Raw genomic sequence first — 25,702 nt, 5'->3', positions numbered from 1 at the left:
TTATTGACATACTTTCACAGAAATTAGTCTTGACAAGATGTTTTCTAGTTCACGGGGACAAGAAATACCGGTTTCAACAGACGAAAAGTGTTTTACTGACACCGAGGGTTGCTTGGGACAAGTTACATTATGCATTACTGTTATGTCTAGTTTGTAATCCACCGGAAAAAACGTCTTCTCACGAGGTGTTCAACAGGAAAGAGAATATCGTCAAATTTGACTCTGTCTCATACCAAAACAATATATATATATATAAATGATTGAAATTACCCAACAAGTACGATCACTTTTGATAGCGACATCAAGAGCGGATGGTGTTGTAATCTTTAACATGAACAATTTCAATTAAAAAATGAATTTGACAAAAAATTCACATACAGGGCTCGAACTACAGGTGTCCGATGCTCGTTTTTATCTGACGATTTCGTTGTCGTTAACCGTGATCTCATTTGGGAACCAAAATGTACACACCAGAAGACGCTTACCTTTCCGGAACACGAGTAACGACAGAAAGGCTGTGCAAAGACCATAGTCTATCATAGTATGTTAATGGAAATAAATGGACACTTTAAATATGACAAAAGTTCTAAACAGGAACCACTGCCATGTATAACCAGAATTCTTTTGAGCATGTAAACATTTTTGACCGACATGACCTTGAATATTGGAAGAGGTCATTTCTCTTCGTAAACTTATATGAGATTTTAATCCCAGGACCCTAACAGCTAAATATCAATATTCCGAGCCTTTGAGTTTATCAGAAGATACCACATGAACATTTAAACAAATTTAACCCACGTGACCTTGAGTATTAATCTAGGTCATCTCCTTCAGAAAATGTTACCAGACTGATCCCAGGAACCTTCCAGCCGAATATCATGATTCTAGGCCTTTAAGATAATCAGATGCTTGAATGTCTTAACAAATTTGACCTCTATGACCTTGAATATATTTTTAAAACTTCTCTATTTGCAAACTTTGTTGTACTTGATCTTCAGTAGCTACATGGCAAATATAATGAAATTTGACCCAGGAGATATTTAAAGGATCAAGTTCAAGATGGACACGGCACTATGGCATAATAGAAACATGCATGTGTGCAATGGAAACTTACTCAAAGTAAATTTCACAAAAATTCCATCATATATGTTAAGAGAGAGCTTGTGAGAATAGTTCATCTTCTCATGAAATGTTTGAAGGCCCAGTTAAAGATAAACAAATAAAAGAATTCCTGTTTTGTTAAAATCTTTATTGTTCAACTATACCGTTTTTTCCAAACATGGTAATTTTTCGTTAAACAAACTTCATGATATTGTGTGACATATTTAACAGAGTGTTTATAACCAATATTAAACATTGAAGACATGATAAGCTATAAGATAAAGGTACCAGTCACACAAAGTTACAGGGTGAAAAAATTCAAATTAAATAAGAAACTTTGTCACTCCATAGATAATAAAATATTTCTTTACACATCAAAATAGTCTTAAATTAAATAAAAAAAATATTAATATAAAGGTAATTTGGAGAACATTCTATAAAATTCATGTTTATATCAATTTCAATTTATTCCATTTAGAAAACAAATTATTCTATAAAATATAACAGTATTAAGATTAATGTCTCTGTACACATTTTGTAATATGGTGCAACATACTTTAAAAAATCTACATGATAAATTGTTTTGCTTTGGCAATAAAACACACATCAGAATTAACAACACAATGCTGCCAGACACACACTGGTGTCTTAGACACCTGTTTCTCTTCATAACAATGTTTTATGATTTTTACAAAGGATCGTAACTGAAAAAGTTATTTCTTAATTATCATGAATAAAAATTGTATCTGTAACATCTTCATGTACCTGGGATATAATGACACTGTACAATAATTTCCTTTCTGTAGTCTGCTATACCCAGTATTAGACATAAAGATGCACAAGGATACTTTTGTAACTGATCTTCGTGATGAGACATTGAATTAATCTACAAAATATACCAATATGTGTCAAATTTTAGAGCTAATTTTCTTTTAAAAATCACTTTGGATGGAAAAGAAAAATAAATGAATATGAATTTAATAATAAAACTACTCTTCAAACACTGGGGATTTGTATCTAAATTTTAAAACCAGCAATTTATTGAAATGAGGTGAAGTGGGAAACATGTCTACATTTAGCCCCATTGTGTAGTGACCAGGCTCATCTGAAGATCAGGTGAGAAGGTCTCATGTCAACATCAACTATTTTGCCTTTGTTTCCCGACCAAAACAAGATAAAATCTTAACATATTCAGTCTAAAAAATGAAGATAAATCTTAAAATAATCCGTCTCAAGACAAAAACAGGATATAACATCTTAACATAATTAGCCTATAGAAGGAAGATAAAATCTAAAAATGATCAGTCTTGAGACGAAAACAGGAAGATAAAATCTTAACATAACCAGTCTCATGTCCAAAAAATGAAGATAAAATCTAAAAATGATCAGTCTCAAGACCAAAACAGGAAGATAAAATCTTAAAATAATCAGTCTTAAGACCAAAACAAGAGTTCCTCAGAAATGTATGTGCCGCCTGCATAAAGTGTCACGGTCACCCAAAATTGATCTGGCTGTGCAACGATCAACCATAAAGTTATAATACCAAATTTCATTTCTATAACTTGAAGCATAAAGGGAAAAACTGCGCAAAGCAATATTCCTGAGAAATTTTACAAGTTCAAAGGTGCATAACTCAGCCAAGAAGGGTCACAGACAGCCAGGAATCAAAGTTAATCTGTACCCTTGCAACAAAAAGCCATATACCAAATTTCATTTCAATAACTCAAAGCATAAGCCAAAAAGTCGGGAAAACAATATTCCTAGGAAATTTTCTAAGTTGAAAGGGGCATAACTCTGCCAAAAAGGGTCATAGACAGCCGGGAATCAAACTTAATCTCTACCCTTGCAACGAAAAGCCATATGCCAAATTTCATTTTGATAACTCAAAGCATTACCCAAAAAAGTCCAGAAAACTTTCATACGGATGGCGACGATGCGTGACGACGGACAAAGTAATCCCTAAGTGTCCACCAGCTCTGCAGGCGACACAACAGGAAGATAAAATCATGAAATAATCCGTCTCAAGACCAAAAAAGGAAGATAAAATCTAAAAATCAGGCTGAAATCCAAAAGAGGAAGATAAAATCATGAAATAATCAGTCTCCAGATTGAACATGAAGATACAATTTTAGAATGTTCAAAACGCCTGAAAAGCTGTTTCAACAAATGTAAACATTTGAACAGAAGTCTTAGGAACATCATTTTAGCACTTCCTCCATCCTGTGATTATCACCATATACACAACAAACTAGCAATTGTAGAAGTAAGTAACATTTAGAGTCAAGTATGGAAGACTGGCGCATATTCTGTCGTTAATACATTCAGAATGCACTTTTAACAGTCTACATACAGATCATGATTCCTGGACAATTCTCACAGCACACTAATATTGGAGGATTAGCAGGGCTCTCTGGTCTATACATGTACAGGAAAGAGATATCAAACATTTTCACAAACCCTCTTTATCATAACTTCTTAACTTTTATCTTCTCCATAGAAAATTTAAAGGAAATTTCTCTTAATATTTTTTCTTATCAACTTTGTTATCAACTTGTTTCCATATGAAAAAAACTATTTATGTAAGGAATGGTTAACAAAATATGTCCAGGACCTTCAGGTACTACCTAATATAGCAAACTACCATCTAATATAACAAACGTAGACAGGAAACACAGTAAATTGTAAATACTGGGTAGGAAAAATACATACAATACAGACATGAAAGCACTTTTAAAAAGTCACAAAATTGTTAACTTGTAATGACTGAATTTCTATACAATATGAACGTTAAACACATATATTCAACAATTACCACGATGTCTGTATAGGGACTACAACAATTACACTTTCAGTCGGAGCACTCTTCTTGAATTAGTAACTTATTATCAAACATAGGCATGTACTGATATTTATAAAACAGTATAATATAAATTGGTAATTTCTTTGTTGCCTTGAAAGTTTTGTTAACATGTAAATTTTTCTTACCACACCACGTAACATTTTGGCACTGTGGAATTAAATCATTAGAATACAATTTACACTATTAAACCTGAAACAGCAAAAAAAAATTTTAAAGCGAGAAATTCAGTTCTCTGAGATTTCTGGCAAATCTTTTAGTATGTGACTGTAAAACTGAGCAACAGACATTGAAAACCTCATATTTATCCTCTATTAGGACCTAAGTTCGCAAATGTAATAGAAAGAGTAAGTATTTCTCACACAGTAACAACATGTATGTAAAACATCGTAAATATTTCCCATATCAAGTTTCTTTGAAACCAGAAATATTTATATATTTAAGTTATCTGTTGATCAATTAGTTAGAAAGTCAGGACAGAAAACTGCTGACAGTAAAACGACTTTCTTTTGTGCATGACTTACTTTCGTGAATTCCAGAACCAAACCAAACTCACGAAAATTGCCCTGAATTTTAACATAGACAGTGCAGCTTATCCTGAATCTACATTACATACAGCTGTAGTGTATCTTGTAAATCTATTGTTAAATCCAATGTTGAGATTGATTTATATTCTTGAGTATTGGATTCTGTTGAGTATGTGCCTGGTAATATAACTCTCAGGTGAAGATTGTTAGTATTTTTAAATTCAATGACTGGAACATTTGTACAGACAGTCATGCAAGCTTTTAAATGACCATGACCAACATTCTGATTGATACCAAACAAGAACATGAGATACTTAAGAAACTCAGAAGTCATGGTATATTTGTTGGTGCTTGTTACAGCATTTGCTGTTAATATCGTGTCAAAATTCGTTCAGATCATTACCGATTCATTACCCTTAAATACTCTATAGCAATCTCACCTGTCACAGAAGATCCCGACTTCCAATTGTGCAATGGTGGTTCAGAGTTTGTGATAGTGAATCACAGTTATTTTGTTTTATTTCTGATATCATAAACATTATCGGACGATAAAGAAACCTGTTTATAGTAATTCACATGGTTCTCCACTTTTGTGACCATGTTCATCTTCTGTAAGACTATCAATGAAACGTCACATCATATTACCAGCACTGATACCAGGAAATGATAAAATTGACCAACTTTGAGTGTTGAAGGTTTTACATCTCTTCAATGATGGTATAGATATACATGTACATTGTATAAAGTGAATTAGATTTCTCATATTTACAAATTTGTCAGACAAAATACAACTGGAGTAACAAAACCTTTGTTGTCACAGCCGCCCTGCCAGTTATCAGTCAGCAGCCAAATCTCATACTTGTCAATTGTTTCAGAACCTTAAAATTGATCATATTTCTTTGAGAGAATCACACTGTATCGACACAGTGTATGACTCTCAAAGATACAGGGTTCTTAATTGGATGAATCCTAATAAGAGCACAGAAAAAAATCAACATTAATATATCATTTTAAACATTTACAACTAAATATACACATGATTGATATGTCGTTGAAATGATTTGATTGTTACTTTGTGCACTTTACATTTCAGTGTACAGTAATCTGTCTAATGGATGTCACTGAGAATCATCATTGAAATATCATATAAACATTTTTAACTGGTACTTCCATATTTCATTCAAAGGCTTATTATATTGGAAAAAAAAAAACATGTTGTTAAGAATGAAATATAAATATGCTAATCTGTGAATTCATCTCATTTTAAAAATTGAATATTCAACTGCTTTCATTGTTAATGTATTTTTTCTTGCCCTAAAGTGAGACAAGGAAATCACATACTAGAGAAATCATGGATATGCTTATTAAGGGTATGAAACATCGGTATATCAACATCTATTACAGTCCTTCAACTTACTTATCACCTCTATATATATATATAAATGTGCCACCATCTAACACCTGAGGCAACTTAAGTCAGGTTTAAGTGTACAACTCAGTTTGTTAGATCAAAAGGAGCACTCAGAGGGGTCTCATCTTCAAGTGTGTCCAGGTCTGAAGGTGACGGGGAGGGTTCATCAAACCCGCCAGTCAATGTAAAAGGTGACATTCTGGTAAATGCCTGGTCATCGTTGTCTGCTCCAGTCAGAAACTCCATTTCTGTGTCACCCGAAGGGGAGTTCTAAAAAACAAAAATCAGGCTCATCACATACTAATAGCCTAACTTCTTATTGCCATGGACAGAAACATGATCTCTGTTTCATCCAAAAACTACAACAAAAAACTCAGGGTCTTTGCATCAGACTTATACAAATATCGTGTTAAAAATACATAAATAGCCTCTCTTCCAAACTATACATAAGTCATAAACATAAATAGCCTCTCTTCCAAACTATACACAAGTCATAAACATAAATAGCCACTCTTCCAAACTATACATAAGTCATAAACATAAATAGCCTCTCTTCCAAACTATACACAAGTCATAAACATAAATAGCCTCTCTTCCAAACTATACATAAGTCATAAACATAAATAGTTTCTCTTCCAAACTATACACAAGTCATAAACATAAATAGCCTCTCTTCCAAACTATACATAAGTCATAAACATAAATAGTTTCTCTTCCAAACTATACATAAGTCATAAACATAAATAGTCTCTCTTCCAAACTATACATAAGTCATAAACATAAATAGCCTCTCTTCCAAACTATACATAAGTCATAAACATAAATAGTCTCTCTTCCAAACTATACATAAGTCATAAACATAAATAGCCACTCTTCCAAACTATACACAAGTCATAAACATAAACAGCCACTCTTCCAAACTATACATAAGTCATAAACATAAATAGCCACTCTTCCAAACTACACTTATGTCATAAATGAAGATTTGCTAAAACTGATTGGTATTCATTCTTGTCTGGACAAACATGACACACTAGATATTATTGTTTTGTTACACATAAAGACCACCTGCAACTTCTATCAGAGTCAAGAAAAGTCATTATACAAAGTTGTAAAAGATACACTGTTAAAAAAGTTTAATTTCCATGAACTCATGACTGTAAAATATGTCTTCCCACCCAAGCTTCCTACCTATTCACATGTTCATCATTTATCATGTGGTAATCTTAACAAAACCTGCAATCCTGTGATTCTTAGTGAAAAGATGTTGAGAGTGTTGAAATGGTTAATGAGTATTTTGTCTGTAGTTATGTTTACCTGCATGTCATCTTTGTTCTTTCTGCTACTGAAGCTGGAGAAAGGCAAATGTTTCAGATCATCATCATCATCCTGTGGGCAAACATTGCATATCTTATTTAATTGTTTACAGGATTATAAATGCAGCAGTGTTGTAAGGTGAATCCATGAATTCCACACCAAACGAACCATGTAACAAAAAATACATAAACATTTTGGAAATTATGTACTCAGAAATATACCAGTAGTATAGAGTACTGAACGTGCAAGGAGTTGTGGTAATAAGGAAACAGGGAAGTAATGATTTTCAGGTTTTAGTTCTTTATTGACCTTTTCTAAAAGATCCAGACTGGTGCCAGGATGGCCGACTAAATTTTCCCCTCCCCCCATTCCAGCAATGTTGATCCCACTCAAATAATTTGTTTATGTGTTCAAAAAGGAAATTCAAAGAAATTTCTTAACAAACAAAATTTGATAAAATCATTAATAAAAACTACAAAAAGGAAGAAGTTTTTGGACATAATTCTGAGTGAGTTTGATCTAATGTGTAATGAGTTTCCATCTAATGCAGTTACATGGAATGATAATACACCATTAAATCACTGCCGTGCTTATACATGTTGCATATGTAGATGATCTCTGGTTACTAAGCTATACTGGTCTAGACATGTACATCTTATTGTAGTACAAAATGTATAACTTAGGTAACTATACTGGTCTAGACATGTACATCTTATTGTAGTACAAAATGTATAACTTAGGTAACTATACTGGTCTAGACATGTACATCTTATTGTAGTACAAAATGTATAACTTAGGTAACTATACTGGTCTAGACATGTACATCTTATTGTAGTACAAAATGTATAACTTAGGTAACTATACTGGTCTAGACATGTACATCTTATTGTAGTACAAAATGTATAACTTAGGTAACTATACTGGTCTAGACATGTACATCTTATTGTAGTACAAAATGTATAACTTAGGTAACTATACTGGTCTAGACATGTACATCTTATTGTAGTACAAAATGTATAACTTAGGTAACTATAGTGGTCTAGACATGTACATCTTATTGTAGTACAAAATGTATAACTTAGGTAACTATAGTGGTCTAGACATGTACATCTTATTGTAGTACAAAATGTATAACTTAGGTAACTATACTGGTCTAGACATGTACATCTTATTGTAGTACAAAATGTATAACTTAGGTAACTATAGTGGTCTAGACATGTACATCTTATTGTAGTACAAAATGTATAACTTAGGTAACTATAGTGGTCTAGACATGTACATCTTATTGTAGTACAAAATGTATAACTTAGGTAACTATAATTGGTGATAAATCTTGCTTTCTGTCTACAAATGTATAAGCAGGGGGCATACCTCCTATAAGCACACTGTCATTGTACTTGTGTAGTACAATAAAATTTTAGCAGATAATCATTATTTACCAAATTAGCACAATCATTATGATGATTTTTGCATCAACAACAAATGCAATATAAAAATTATACACATACAATTAGTGCTGTCACATTTTAATGCAATAAGTAAACCCTGCCAAGTCCAGACCATATCAATAGGTCAAGGAATACTCGGTATTCGAGTACGTAATAATTGGTCATAGAACATCAGGTAGCAATCATCTTTGAATGCCTATTTAATTCTCTACTCATCCATTAGTCTAATTAATGATTGTACTGAAGTTCTGACAAATTTGAAATTCCAATGTCTTGAGTTTACTGAAATGTGTAGAAATTGTCTTTTACAGCATTTGTAGCAAAATGTAAGAAGAAAGCATGTTCCTAAGAATAGACAGTAGACTTAAGATGATAGTAAAATGTAGATTCCATGTTCTTACTGTACAGTTGTTATCATATAAGATTTTATCTACAGAAATGGTAGAATGGACACACGACCTATTTTGTGGGGTTGTTTTACCTGTAATGCTGATGCTGGTATTTCGTTAGGTGTAGTTGATCTACTTCTACCCATCTTCTTCGCACTGTCTGTTCTACCAGCCATCATCTGTGCTTTAACCTTCTCCAACATCCACTCTGGTATGGTAAAGCCAATGAGTTCTTGTGGTATTTGGTTACCATTGTCTCTGAAACAATAATAAAGCCGTAATTTATTATATACAGTCTCCAGACAACATTGAAGAAACTGCAGTTTAGAATTATCATTTTCAAGAAACGGTCTGTGTATCATGATGAAGCATGTTACTGTTATCTGTACAAGGGGCTGCAATAGCTCAGTTAGTTAGCACAATGGCAAACGTAACCTCACTTAAAGATTGGAGGTATGCAGTTTGAAGTTGCCTATCAGTGGCAGTTTGTATTTCTCAGGAAGCTATGAAACTGGTTTGTGTTGGTATGGTTATACCCTTTTGGCAAGAAAAGTTACTCTGGTTGCCCTGGAGGCCAAGTGACAGCAATGCTGTTCATTAAGCTAGCCACCTCAAAAAGACCCTGGCTGTTCATATAATGATAAACCTAGGAAACAAACAAACACCCAGATGATCAAGACCTTATCTGTCCTTGGTGAGCTTCCCATTCTGTAATAACATATATCTCTACTTTTTACATCTGAGCCCTGTAATCATGACTTTACCTGTATTCGTCATCCTCTGCCAGCTCCTTGACGTCCTCCAGTAGTAACATGTAAGCCTTGCCCCCAGTGGCCGGCATGTGGTGGTTTTCATACAACCACTGTTTGTCATCTTGGTCTCCAGAAAACTAAAATAGCAAGATTTCTAATGCACTATAACATAACAGGACACCATTACAACACAATGCACTATAACATGACAGCAAATTCTTACTTCTCATTCAGTACTGATGTAGGAAGTCTGTATACTATGGTAAGGAGTAATTGGAAATTTGTGCCCAAAACATCTGGATTCAAGTGCTAACTTCACGCTTAACTCCACTTACTCACTGTTAACTGCATAACAGTTATCTCTAAATAATTAAACAGACAAAATATGAACGATCTTGAGACTTTTGTGGAGTCCTGCATAAGAACAGAAAAATATTTCTCTCATATTTTACGGGAGCATTTCTATTTTTTATAGGGAAAAGAACAACCTGTCTTTTCCTAGGTAGGTAAAAGATAGCTAACACATGCTTTGAGGGTACTCACAATGGGTTTGCACTGTCATCATGTTAAGTACATAACCATATCACTAATTGATTGTCTTTGATTTTGACTCACATTTCATAAGATATCAATGATGGTGTGACAAACAAGTCTCACAACTAATTGCAGTTTGTTACATCTTTTTAGTATGGATGAAAAATGATCAAACGATCAAATGATCCAAGGACAGGGATATCGCAACCATCATGTAACATTTGGCTGGTCAGCACTAGACCCATTTAAGATTCTCTTATTCCTGATGGAAGAAAAATTCTTAGAGGAAAGCTGCTTGGCCATTGTGGGGCTACAGTAACCACTAACCTAACTAACTAAGACATCATTCTTTCAGCACTATGGAAATCAAATTAGAATTTTTTTAAGAGCGGTTCTGAGGCTCGGACTTGATTGCACCAGACCAACACATCAGTAATCCTGACTACCACGGCTACTGATTAGATGACCTACCTTGAAGAGATCTGGGTGTTTGATGTAGATCCTTCCTCTTGTGGCTCCAAGACCTAGTGCTCTACAACAGAAAACAAACATATCATATTGATATGCTGCCTCAGAAGTCACAATATTCTCCAATTAAATTATCTAGTGTATACTGAGGTATGAATAGGCCATATTGAAAAGAAACTAGTAATCAAAATTAATTAAGATATAGAAAGCATTAAGTTATCAATACCGACTGTTTAATTGAGTGTTTCTATAAACATCTACTTGACCCCAGGACCCCAAAATAAATCACTTCTACCCATTGTTTGGTTTCCTGCTCATCATACTAAGCTAATTATCTATTATATGGGCGGTATCCCATAAACAAAACCTAGAATCCTTGCATAGGATGATTTTAATTGTTTTTTCAAAAATAGTCCTAACTCAGATTTATGTGCATTTAATATATAAATGTACTAACATATAACGGTAGTAAGATACCATTGTTTTGAAAGAATACATATATCTATAGATATGGTACACTTACATTTCAAGAATTACATTTATATCATTTATATATTATCAAAAATTCTGGTATTTCAGATTAAAAAATTGAAGTGAACTGCTGAATGTTTTTTTTTTGTAATCTTGAATCTGCATCGTCTTACTTGTTTGCCCGAGCTCCCATTATAAATAAGGAGTTGATATTCAGCCTTTCCTGGTCCCACTACAAAATAAAACAAAATGATTGTAGGAAGGATACTAACACTGAAACACTTGATAAAGAACAAAACAATAGGTGATGTCTTACAGTGTTTATGTAAGATATTGTTTTAACACTTCAACATTTCTAGGCAGAAGCTGAGCAACAAATGTACAGGTAAATACATGTACTCCCTATAAAAGGATTTAATGGAGATACAATGCATTTAAGTTGCAGTAAAATTGATACTTGACAGTTTTACCACAGATTATTAAATTTCACAGATGAAATAAGCAAGACTGACAAAAAGAAAATCATAGTCAAGATAAAATAAAACTGAATGAAGGAGCTCAAAAAGATCTACATATACTAAGATGGACTGGCTGATTTTCGGAGACTTTTACGCAGCGATAAGTTATAATAGATACTCTAAAACTGTTGTGGTAGATTATCAGAATGTAAAATGCTATTAATGATATGAGATGACGACATTCAAATGAAATTTTGCATTCACTGGTACAGTTATAAGATTAAAAGTATAACATGTATATTTATAAAAGAAGAAGATAATGTTTGAAATTAATGTTCCATTAACACTTAAGGCCAAAAGTGAGGTACTATCAAGGGAGACATGTGGAAAGAGATGGATGGTCAGAATAGAAAAGCCTGTTGCTGATCATGTATCGGGAGCATCAGGTACATTCTTTAGCCCTACCTGCAGGTTACCTGAGATTAATAGACAAGACAAACAACTCAAGTGGATAATTGATAGGCAGCTTCAATTGTATGCGAGATCAAAGTTATGACAAGCTGACTTGTAAAGAGCAGTTACACAATGTTTATATGGTGACTGTAAGTCTGAAAGACTGAAAGTTTGTAAATCTAGACTTACAATAGAAATGTTACATACTTTTAGAAAGGCATGTAGAATATAATAGTAGGTAGATACATTGACTGTTACAATACATATATCAACTTATGTGATCTTGTGTTAACTTCTCTTTTTGTATTCTCTTCGTAACTTCATTCTTTACTGGGTTAAATGACTACACCAGGTATTGCTTACCTTCGGACCTTCTCTTTTTACTGGATCGTTGTTCTTCAGTTTAGAAGGAGTGGAACGACTACAAAAATAGAAATGAATGAAATCTATGAATTCCACTTTGTCAGTTATAACCTTGAAAGACAGCCTATCATGAATACTCTCATGAACACTTCAAACATGTATTCCACAATGCTATTGGAAACTATTTTGTAATATTTGTATGATGATATTTTAAAATCCAAGTGGAAAATATTTTGAAACATGTTTGTCTTTGTTCTATCAACTTTTTAACACATAGTGCCTCAACTGCTGACTACACTTAATCACACAATAAAACAACATGAATATGTATATAGTTATGATAAAACAGAGAACTGAGTGAACCAATATATGGCGTACATTTGTATGAGAGGAAGGCACATGCTTGGTGATGCAGATGCCTGAAAATTGTTCACGATTCTTGTATTTTCTAATAGCTTCCGGTGTGCTACTCACAATTACTACCAATCATTGGGATAAACATATCATATAAAACTAAACCAATAATTATGGTCAATAAAGAAGTCAGGTAAGTGATATTGTTTTAACAAAACTGGGGCATTTATCTCCATGTGGACTATCAGATGTGTTGGGAAGAAATGATGATATGTTGAATGTTTTGATAATATTGAGCTACTGTTGTGTACCAGACCACAGATTTACATGATTATCATGTTATACATACCCAGATACAAGGGGAGGTCTTCCCTTTTTCTGAAAAAATAAAAGATCTTGTTTATAACAAGCTATTTCAATTTACAATATTGAATATCTGTAACTAATTTACCTGAAGCACATGAGCCTAGCCTTATATATAACATAGAATACCAGAACTTACATTCTACCTCAAAATACGCATATGAATGATCTGACTTTAAATTAGTCAAATATTCTTATTATTAAGATATAGTCATGTCATTTTTACACACCCGTCTTGGAATAGCATTTCCTTTTTCTGAATCTGTGTCCGACGGTTTCCTCTTTCTACCAAATGGTACCTAAAATCATAAAATGACAGAGTCAAATAACTCCCTCAAACTGGTGATATGTACAGTATGCTGGTATGTGTAACTGATGACAGTTTACAAACCTGTCCCAACAATTTACAAACAGGTGTAAAAGACTATGACTTTCCTTTCATTGGGAGACTGAACAACTAAAGGGAAACCCTGTTGTTGTGTCTAGTCTTTGATGTAATAAACTCAAACTTAATTGCTGATTTTCTAATCTCAAAATACTTATTGCCATAATAAATAAAAACTTCATTTCCTGGACACTTTTATACAAAGTGCTATCAGCGACTTTCAAATCTCCAATAGTATTTGTCATAAACAATGGATTTTTTTTTCAATTAATATTTTTTACAAAGTGGTGCTATAAACGACTTTCAAATCTCCAATAGTATTTGTCATTTTTTAAAAAATTGATTTCTTTTTTCAATGAATCTTTTTTACAAAGTGTATTCTGGGCCCTCTTAAGTGTCTCTTTTTTCACAAAATGTCTGGTTTTTACAAAGTATACTGGACAGATTTACAACATCTGATTAAAATATAAATCCTGTTTAGAATTCATCCAATTGCTAATCCTGTTAAATTAAATCTCAGTAAACATAAAGCAGAGGGAATAGGTATGTTTAAAACTTACTCTACTGCGACTGCCAGTGCTGCCATTTTCAGACACATTGTCAGGGATGTCTCGTGTAGGAGTTACACTACAACGACCCTGGTCTGACAGGTACATCTTTTTAGCCTGCAAATATACACAGAAAGTAAGAGAATAAGAATTGGAGATGGAGAGGATAATCTTTAGTGTCTGGGCTCTTTTATTTCAGTTTACACATTTCCATATTACACTGCTAGGAAATAAATCTGACATCCTCAATACTGGGAACTTGTTTGAACCAAAATTTGATTCAACATCATTAATTCTAAATATATTTTTGATCTTAGGCATATCAAACATATTTTTCACGCTCACATATTTTTCTTTTTATGATACAACAAATACAACTGTCCATCTCCTTGCTACAATAAACATGTTGGTTTGAAATCAGTTTTCATGAAATTTCTATGGGACAATGTATCATTCACTTTGTCACCTTTACACAGCAAGACATTTTTGCTTTACTGAGATTTTATGAATTCAAATAATCTGTGATGAAAATTTTCAACATTACGCCTTCTGTATCAAGCACTGTCAACCCACAGCAAATATATGTTAAGGATGTAAGACTTAATGACCAAACTAGTGAAACTGACCTCCTCCAGCATCTGTCGACACACTGCCTGTATGTGTTCCTCACTAACAGCTACACTTCCACTGTTCTCTTTGATGTTTTCAATACCTGGCTTGAAAAATTTCTGAAGGAAATAAAAATACAAAATGATTATTTCTCTCTCAGATTCTCCTCTGCAGACTTATTTGTCTGCTTTGTTTATCATCCTGTCAACATCCAAGATCATTTTGAGGTGGTTCTCCTTGTAGAAGCTAGTGACTTCCTCAATACACATCAGCAAGAGGCATGTAACATACTATCCAAATCAAATGGGGTTAAATAACTTTACAAAGGATACAACCCATAAGAGTACAGGACAGTCTTTAATTCCATCTTTCTGAGAAACATGAACCACCCACAGAAGGAATCCAAGCACACACCTTAGGGCTTCACCTGAGAAATATTTACCACCCACAGTAATGATCCAAGCGCACACCTTAGGGCTTCATGTGACCTACATTAACCATCCACAGTAAGGATCCAATCATACACCTTAGGGCTTCATGTGACCTACATTAACCACCCACAGTAAGGATCCAAGCGCACACCTTAGGGCTTCATGTGACCTACATTAACCATCCACAGTAAGGATCCAATCATACACCTTAGGGCTTCATGTGACCTACATTAACCACCCACAGTAAGGATCCAATCATACACCTTAGGGCTTCATGTGACCTACATTAACCATCCACAGTAAGGATCCAAGCACACACCTTAGGGCTTCATGTGACCTACATTAACCATCCACAGTAAGGATCCAAGCACACACCTTAGGGCTTCATGTGACCTACATTAACAACCCACAGATGGGATCGAAGACAGTGAAACCTTCAAGTAATTATTTGTGTTTCTCTGTGCTGTCCTGGTAGAGTCCTTGGGAAAGACAACTTTATGTCAAATGATTTTGACAGCATGTGACAGCCTCCCATATGTCTTTATGTAAGATAACCACATGATCTTCGACAAAGAGACTTCACCTCAAAATAACATTGGCTGGTGACAAGACGATAAACCTCGCAAACATTTTAAATGTAAATCTGTATCACAAGTAACAGTATAGCCCACCTCAACATATTGTTGTATGATGACATCGATCTCCTTGTTGATAAATCTCTGTAGATTTTGTCGCAGTAAATCCAGAGACTTGGCAGCACTCACTATACAACCGGACCTTTGAAATTAATAAAATGTCAAACCTGTATTTTTTGGAGGTATATATGATAACTTTCTGCATAAAATAAAACATACATACAGACCTTTGTAAATCTTACTTGATTCAACAACAGTGCAATAACTCCACCGGGTAAGTTGATTCAAACATAAAGCATTTTGACCACAGTGTAACTGACCTGAATCATAGTGTTTCTTGACTCAATCATAGTGTTTCTTGACTCAATCTTAGTGTTTCTTGACTCAATCATAATGCTTTATTGACTAAATCATGTTTTATTGACTAAATCATAATGTTTTATTGACTAAATCATATTTTATTGACTCAATCATATTGTTTACTGACTTAATCACAGTGTGTGTTTCTTGACTCAATCACAGTGTTTTATTGACTAAATCATAATGTTTTATTGACTAAATCATAGTGTTTCTTGACTCAATCATGTTGTTTATTGACTCAATCATAATGTTTTATTGACTAAATCATAGTGTTTCTTGACTCAATCACAGTGTTTTATTGACTAAATCATAATGTTTTATTGACTAAATCATAGTGTTTCTTGACTCAATCATGTTGTTTATTGACTCAATCATAATGTTTTATTGACTAAATCATAGTGTTTCTTGACTCAATCACAGTGTTTTATTGACTAAATCATAATGTTTTATATACCAAATCATAGTGTCTCTTGACTCAATCACAGTGTTTTATTGACTCAATCATATTGTTTACTGACTTAATCATAGTGTTTCTTGACTCAATCACAGTGTTTTATTGACTCAATCATATTGTTTACTGACTTAATCATAGTGTTTCTTGATTCAATCATGTTGTTTAGTGACTTAATCATAATGGCTTATTGACTAAATCATAGTGTTTCTTGACTCAATCACAGTATTTTATTGACTCAATCATATTGTTTACTAACTTAATCATAGTGTTTCTTGACGCAATCATGTTGTTTCTTGATTAAATCATAACATTTCTTGTCCCAATTATTAGTCTGTATAATCTATATCTAAAAATAAATGATCCGTAAGACTTACTTCTTCAATGTTAGCAATGATAGTTACATGTATAATTAGCAGAGAAGCAAGATTATTTGGATCAGATAGACTATTGGGTATAAAAAACATCAGCAGTATACAGAGGTGGTGGACAGATAAGGTTGACGACTGTGTGCGATACTCACTTGGCTCTTTGTACAGCGACCGAGTGCGCCCTATAGGAGGAATGGTATATGGAGGTGGTGGACAGATAAGGTTTTTCAATCTTAAATGTTGATGACTGTGTGCAATACTCACTTGGCTCTTTGTACAGCGACTGAGTGCGCCCTGTAGGAGGAACGATATATGGAGGTGGTGGGCAGATTTGCAAGATTCTGTAACCTCATGTTGAATGGATTGGGCTGAAATAGAAATTGTTACTTGCATTATAATTTCCAACATAAATACAAGTATTTCATCAGGCATAATACTTATGTAATACATCAGCAGGACCTTCCTTATTCCAAGTATGGTTTATCACTGGCACTGTATACCAGATACATGTTTAATTTTTCCCCAAGTTTGTTCTGTGTTTTCTAAAGTACCTAAAATTCTATGGGAATTTCCTATCCTTTTTCCCCCCATCTTTTCTTTTTACAATTTAAAGCAATAAAACATTAAGAAATTTAATTTTTGCATTCATTCACTTTCTCTGAAGCAACCAAAATTCAGGAATTTCGCAGTACATATATTTACTTAAATGTGCATCTAAAAAGAATAATTCTATTATCTGTTTTCATGGAAATAGGTTATGAAGACACCAATGTCATGTACTTCAATTCCAGATTCCAAAATGTCTTATGTCACGCTTGCAACTTCCCACAGTTAACAAGAGACCAGTGGATTAGCAGTAATATTGAAATGTCTTGATCTATTTTTGCATTATTATTGTCTGTCAGGAGTACTTTTCCCAGATGTATGATGAAATCATGCTTTCTTTAATATTGGCAATATACGCAGGCACTGTTTTAATCAATATTGCTTCACCATCTGTCTTCTTCTTGTTCTACATGGTAGTGTGCAGAGTATCATTCCTGGAACCTGCTTTATACCTTCTTAATAATTTCGGACACTAAGGACACTCGTGTTCGATAGCAAACAAAAACATGGTTCAAAGACACATTTTAGTAATTCTATCTGGAAAAAATTTATAAAAAATAGCAAAGGTAAAACATCTGTATGAAACAAAATAAAACAATACTTTAAAGTACTTACAATGGGAGTTAATTCTTCCATGTCAACATTCTTATTCTCCTTATGTCTGCTTTCGTCATTCTCTCGAGAGTTGACAGGTGAAACTGGGAGCAGCTTTGGCATGTCATCAGCAGCATCAGCAATAAGCGGTTCCTTTGGGGATGGAGTTATTCTCTTCTGGTTCACCAATGGAAGGTCATCCCTGTTCTCCATTGTAAGATGGTGGTAGGGGAAAAGCTTGGCATGTGCCTTTGCCGGAAATGTGAATGGATTGACTTGCTTAGTGTGCTGCACTGTTGGTTTCTGGGGTTGTTCCTGTTTCTTAGCAGGTTCAAATATATCTGCAATAGATATTTTATCAGACTGGGGAACATCAACCCTGGTTCCAGTGTCCTGAGATGTTTGTATTACTGAGTATTGAGGAACAATTCTTTTCTCTTCTTGTTTGGTGTGGCTATCAGGTAGTCTGACTAAACTCACCACTGGCTGACGAATCTGGCCAGAGTTGTGTGGTAAACTGATTGATGTTGGTACTGTTGATGGAAGCATGGACTGTATAGAAGACATGTGAGATGACTGTACAGAAGATGTGTGAGAGGCGTGTACTGACGATTGTCCAGTTACGGATGACTGTGAGGAAGATTGGGAATTAGCACCTTTAGCAGCATATGTCTGATGCAAAGCTGCTAGTTGCTCCTTATGCCGATGTTGAGGTTTTGGCGATGGCACTTTGTGTCTAAATCCTTCTGCTGGTACACCTTCATGAGCACCAGCTGTGGACATTTTGGGTGAGGGTATTATATACCTCATTTGTTGTTGTGTAGCTGTGGTGGAAACTAACTGTGAAGCCGATGTCAAATGTGAGGTGGAAGCAGGTGCTGGACTAGAATGTTTTAATTCTATACTCCCTGATAATGATGAATAACGATGTTGATGAGGAGAAGGTGCCCTTCTGCTTGATCCCTGGGAGCTTGGAGTGGGGCTGACAGTTTTTCTAGACCCATCAGCCTCAAACTTGTACATGATTGGTCCCTGATCATGTGACTTTGCCTCCTCCTTCGTGACCCGTTGAGCTGAAAGTATTGCTTGATTCATTGAATGCATCTGTGCATTGGAAACTCCCTGTAGTAAAGTCTGGCGAAGAATCTCATTCTGCAACTGTCCTCCTGGTTGGGCAGAGTTGAGAAGTTGACCCTGTAACTGTCCTCCTGACTGTACAGTGTTCAGAATTTGACTTTGTAACGGTCCTCCAGGTTGGACAGAGTTGATAATCTGACTTTGTAATGGTCCTCCTGATTGGACAGTGTTGAGAATCTGACTCTGTAGCTGACCTCCTGATTGGGCAGTATTCAAAATCTGACTTGGAATGGAAATGGAGCCTCCCTCACTTCGACTTAATTTGCTGAAGTTTAATTCAGGAGCCTGAAAAACATTATCTTTAAATAATTAATTCTAGAACCTAAAAAAAAAAAAAAAAAAAAACAGAAAATTTACAATATTTCTTTCAAAATCATCTGTTTTCTACAACAAATATTTTAACAAATTTCTATTAAACTCCACAATCTAAACAAGCAGGGGTTCAATAAATTCCTGTAAAGACACCTGTTTAGCTATCAAGAAATTCTCTACACCTAGGTGTCAGTTTCAGGTGGTAGGAGTATTGTAGCTATGTAATCACACCTATCGTTAGGTAGTTGTTATGATGTTCTGGTTACATCAGACATGCAGTAGCTAGACAGATGGTTCCTGTAATGATGATAGTGTAACAGACAGTAATTACTATATAATTGTTTACCTTGATTGTGTAGTCTTGTTGTTCTGTCTTGGCTGGGTGATACACAACATGGCTAGGAGATCCTGTCTTCCCCTGGGCTTGTATAGCATACAATGATGACAAGACTGCTTTGCTGCTTTGCTTCTTGCTCACTCCACTACTTTGTTTCTTGTGCAACTCTGGAATAGACAAATTGACTGGTTGTGTTTTCTCTACCTGTTCTTGTGACCTGCCAAAAGAAGGTGCTGGCGAGCGCCTCTCCACATGAGCAGGTGAAGGTGTTCTTTGAATGGTTGACACTTGGTGCGCTGTTTGTTCACCTAAATGTGCGGGTTGTGGCAGAGTTTCCCTCTTTGCTGGGGACACAGCACGACGGACCTCTTCTCTTGTTGTTGGTATCACAATTCTCTGCAGCTGAATTTTTCCAGGTCCAGGACCAGAATCAAAGTGTTGAGGGAAGTTGATTTTCTCCTCAAGTCCTAAAGCTCTGCTATGATGACCCCCTAAAATCCGTCCAGTCTCAGTTTTTGACCCAAACGTTGGCAGCTGCACATTAGGAGGAGCTTGGGTCCTTCCAAGATCCTCCCGGTGGTATCTGATATTTTGAGGCGAAAGGCTCTCCTTTCCTCTATCTGCAGTCCCTATCGACATAGCTTGTGATGGTTGGTAGGGACTGAACTTTCTCTCAGGTTGACTCAACAGTTCAGATGGAAGGGTCATCTTCTGCTGCAGGAGCTGTTGACGGAGTAACCCCCCTTGTTCTTGGTCTGATCCCTCTGACCTACTGGTACTACCTGTAGGATGTTTTGATGTTAAGTGGGCGGCAAGCTCAGCAGCTGTACCAGATGAAGATACTGGACTCTGAAAGCCTGCTGGAACTCCTTTAAAATAGAGAACAATATATTTGTCAAATATTTCATATATGTATATACATACATATGTCTTTTCTAAAGTACCTATATATGTAAAGTATATAACAGTTACCAAGAATTAAAAAAGTAAAACACTTTCTGATCACGGGATCATAATCACTAAAGGGAACAGCAATTCAATATATCTGTTAAACAAAATTCAATTCTTGGACTGAAATTGACTGCACTATCAAGCTGATTGGCTACAGATCAATGTTCATTGGCCAAGGGTTCATCCTACCCTGATTTAAATGAGTGTATATGAGCAGAACGCTTGGCTAGTGTAGATACTGAAGATCATACATTCAATGTACAATATATTTATCAAAAGTTACATTCTTTTAAAAACAAAAGGTAGCACCATGTTTTGATTACAGTTATTGTTTGCAATGAGGTTTTTCATTTTACAATATGAAAAACATTTTCTAAAGTATGCTTTCAAAATGCAAATAGTGGAAACAAAATTTCTAGCAAGCTCATCACTATGGTAACCAAGTGACACCAGTAATTGTGTCAAAAAAACTGCAGGCAAAGTGTCCTTGTAATCTCAAAAAGCCAAATCGTTTACTCTGGTCAAACCTAGTTTCTAAAGCATACATATGTAGGTCAGTCTGACAAGAGATGTTATTGGATGTTATATAAGCTCCTTATTCATCACAAGGTAAATTCTGTGAATTCTTCGATTCATTGTCATGCATTTGTAACATACATATATATAGGTATAGCATATGTATCATACTCTGATATTCAGAATGTACTATGTTAATATGTTTATAGTGTACTGGTAATATACTTCATACCATATATATCTGATGATCTAGCATCAACATTCAGTCAAACAATTGCTTCAATCACTTCTATCTTTAGAAATATTATGAGAATGAAATTTTAGATAAAAAATTCAAGGTAGTAGGTTTCAAACATGACATGCCATTAAAACTGGAGAGTCTTTTTAATCAGTTGGAATCAGTATGACAGATGGTTGTACACACAAAGTTTGAGGGTCCACAGTGTCTCAGTAACACAGCAAGAGATCAAATTAATCTCCCTGTATTCCAAAGTATGATTAAAAGTATTTGATAGTTGGATTAATTCAATAAATCTGATCAAGTATCAGGAGTCTTCTATTTGTTCGTAGAATAGCCCTTGGGGACTTGTTTTTGCTTTTGCTCTCTGACCTTCACCTTGTTTCTAGAACAGCCCTGACAAGAGAGGCCTTGAGGGCTACTTACATGAGGTGATGAGAGTGTGTTCCTCATGATTATGTTTGTTGTGAGCTCCTTTACTTAAATTTTATGTAAAGTTTTGTAATATTGTAGGTATTAATTTAATAACTGGTCATGATGGCTGCTAACTTAAAAGTGTTCTAAATGATCATAACTTCTATATGATGACGTCACTGTATCCATGTAGATTACATATTTTTTGTACAACTCAATCTTGGTACAAGTAAAATGCATCATGAAAAAAATCACATGTGCATAGAAGTATACACTCAAGTTACACTCAATTAACAAACTTCAAAATCATTTAACTTTGTGAACTGGTGGAACCTTTTAGAATCAGTTTACATTCATGAACCTTATATTTCATGTAGATCTAAATATCTCAAACTGAAAAAACTATATATGAAAAAAAATTCCTTTTTTATATGTTATATGAGATGTCACAAGAACTCCAAAAATTCTGAAACTGTTGGTGTTGCAGTTATCTTACCTTAACCCCTTCAATATATTTTTTACCAAACCACATAAAGCCTGCAAGCATAGGGGATGTTTCCTTACATCACAGGCAGTCAAACCAAGCCGGCTAGCAAGCCTTTTTCTACCATGCCTATTTGCTATAAATAAAACACCTGTGAAATGATATTGCCATGGTCGGCCTTGACCTAGACCTAGATGTAGATGACGTTGACTTTGACCTTGATGTTCTGTGAGTGCAGCCATCCTTGATGGTGAGATGCTCTTCTTAGGGGGCAAGTTGGTAGGAGTTCTGAGGGAGCTCGGAGCAGAGTTAAGGCTGGTACCATGCTGTGTAGTTGTGAATGGAGCACTTGAAGAAAGATGTTGGGCAGCCATTCGTTCCACAAAGCCACTGTGATTGTCCCCTAGAACAATCCCTTCTTGCTGTTGTAGTTGTGTCGATTGGGCGAAAAACTGTGAGGCAAATCCAGCTCCACTCTGCTGCTGTTGCTGTGTTTCTGCAGATTTTCTGTCCTTCTTTGGACCTATGAAATAAACAAAATAAGATTGATTTTTTTTTCAGCCTGTAAAAGTTAAATTTGCAGTCATAAAGCATACCTTGCAACAATTGCAGTTTAATATTTTCACAGCTGCTTTATTTTTCCTATCCAATACAAATGTCAATTGCTTCAAGACAGACAGGCCATGGGATATGATGTCTGCTGAGTCACATAATATTACATTTGTCTCCTCATTAATGGCACTATACCATTCTCCCCAAGAGTTTCCACCCAAGATTGAAAAACAACATTGTTGATAGTTCCCTTAGAAACATTGTATTTGTAAAAACTATGCAAAACTTGTTTATTTTCAGAACAAGTAAATTCTTTTCATTACCTTGCGATTTCTTCTTCTTTTCCTTAACAGGTTTTGTTTTCTTCACATCCTCCATAGTTAGGAAATTTTCAGGAGCCTAAATTTAAACCAATAACAGTGTTACTGTAGAGATTGTATGAAGGAATAAATAGTATTACAGAAATGGTCTATCAGATTGAATCAATATGGGCATCCCTTGCAATATCACCACTGAGACCTTTATATTTCAAGTTGTCTTGTAATCAAGCCTCAGACTGGAATCTCTTCGATTTGGTCATCTCTGTACATCTCAGTATTTTTGCACCTGGACAAATTTGTCAGAATTATCAAGATGGTCATACAGATATCCTAGTTAGTTCAAATTCCTTTTGCTTCGCTCTATCAGATGGTATAATGATAAGATTAACAACCGATGCAGCACAAAAATGGATGGCGATCAAGTCGTACTTCCAGTCTTGTATCTTAATCATCAGATCACCGGTTTCTGTGATCAGATGTTGAAGCATACGTTTTAATAAGTATTTACAACAGCATCGGGCGGCGTGAATGGTGAGGGTGGGAGTTGCAAATATCATAGTTTACTTCGGTGAAAACTAGCTACATCGCATTCACGCTGTGGACCACTTGCTATTTACGATTAAACCCTAATACAGACAGATGAAGAGGAACCGAGGAAAGATGGAGGGAATGTTTGTCTTCATCATAAGGTTAATGTACGTTTGTATTCATAACAATGCCAATCATCAAGATCAAGAGCTTTTTCAATTTTCATACATCTCACCTTCTTTGCGTAAAACTATTTCGAATTCCGGTTATATTTATCTTAATATTCAAATGAAAGACGAGCGGATATTTACGTCCATATTCCTCCTCGACCATCAGGTTGTAAACAAAGATGCGGGATTACTTTTTATAAAATTATGATTTGCTTTTATAAAATATCCTAACTCACAAAGATTACCTTAAGATACTGTTAATAGCGTGCATCACAATCATATTTATGAATATTTAACAAAACATGTTTAATTTGTCCTGGTAAAATTGCCAGGAGTAGATAATAACAAAACAAAATAATTATGCGGTATAAAAAATCCGGATATCGAAAGGATTTTTTTTTCAAGAGATCCGCTTTTATTAATCTTATTTATTTATTTTGACTTATCATCATTAAAAATAAGTAGCTTATATACACGTCTGATAAAATTCAACTTTACCCATGTACATTTAAAAGCACACTACCTCAGTATCCACCAAGTCTTCTGGTGCCATCAACAACAGGTAATATACGTTCACATCATGTATATCCTAAGACGGAAGTCACAGTACACGAGCACATTTTTTCATGTCTGATATATGTTCAGAGTCTGACAAAATTTGATAATTTAACATGGAATTACTATATTTATCTGAAAATAAGAACATGTCTGGTAATAAGCCCATCCTGGCAGAATTATTGTTTTCTGTAAGGCTAGTTATCATTTATTCACGGAACAATGCTGATTATGTAGTCAACCAAATATATAATTAACTGATTTCTTTTAAATAAGATTGTCGTCTTTAGTAAAATAGAGTTTTTATCAATTTTAAAGAGAAAAAATACGAAAATAAAAATACAGAGCGATTCCGAATACCATTGAAGAACATTGTTATCATTTACTAGTCATGAAAAAACGTAATGATATTATTAAAAAGCTGACGGCCTTCTATAAACTTTTCTTACACGCATATATTGTCACTACGGATCAGCACGCGGAGCAAACTAATCATTGCACTGGAGACACGGGTTCGATTCCTGTGTTTTACCTGTTCTTTTATACATGTAAGTGTCGCATTGTTCAGTATTATTCCGCGAACTGTTGATTCCATATTTAAGAGCATGAACTTTTAATTCTATATCTAACAGTTCCTTAACACGAAGCACTTCCTCGTAATTTTAGCTGGTCTGAAGTATATGTAACGGGTCATTATCTATTTCAATGCCTCTGTATGGATTCGAACCGTGGACCACTGGCTTACATGTAGCCTGACGCTCAACAGATCGAGCTAAAGGGAAATTCTCTCTAGCCGAGCTGTATATTGGGGTTAATATGTTACCATGGTGACATATCATAGTTGGATTTTATATGGATGTTTACAACATATCTTTTGTTTGTGTATGTGAAATATTTACACTAAAATTAGACACAAGATTTTACAACTTTCC

General features: G+C 34.7%; 1 protein-coding gene across 1 annotated transcript; it reads right to left on the bottom strand.

Annotated features, from left to right (window-relative positions):
* Positions 1-1,491: 1,491 nt before the first annotated feature.
* On the bottom strand, positions 1,492-24,344 carry LOC132555685 (uncharacterized). Its single transcript, XM_060220040.1, is given in 20 exon segments — positions 1,492-6,166; positions 7,214-7,285; positions 9,143-9,308; positions 9,815-9,939; positions 10,808-10,868; positions 11,449-11,507; positions 12,550-12,607; positions 13,253-13,281; positions 13,497-13,565; positions 14,212-14,316; positions 14,826-14,927; positions 15,911-16,016; positions 17,321-17,424; positions 18,278-19,260; positions 19,263-19,319; positions 19,321-19,678; positions 20,052-20,911; positions 22,689-23,168; positions 23,521-23,596; positions 24,281-24,344. Coding segments are annotated over 19 exon segments (4,035 nt in total). The 5' UTR covers positions 23,576-23,596; positions 24,281-24,344; the 3' UTR covers positions 1,492-5,980.
* Between the last annotated feature and the right edge of the window lie 1,358 nt (positions 24,345-25,702).

Source organism: Ylistrum balloti, unplaced genomic scaffold (assembly GCF_031769215.1).
Source record: "Ylistrum balloti isolate Yb309-2 unplaced genomic scaffold, AGI_CSIRO_Ybal_v1 Utg370510, whole genome shotgun sequence".
NCBI lineage: Eukaryota > Metazoa > Mollusca > Bivalvia > Pectinida > Pectinidae > Ylistrum > Ylistrum balloti.
Note: the sequence above shows the minus strand (reverse complement) of the source record. Positions and strands in the feature narration are given on the sequence as shown.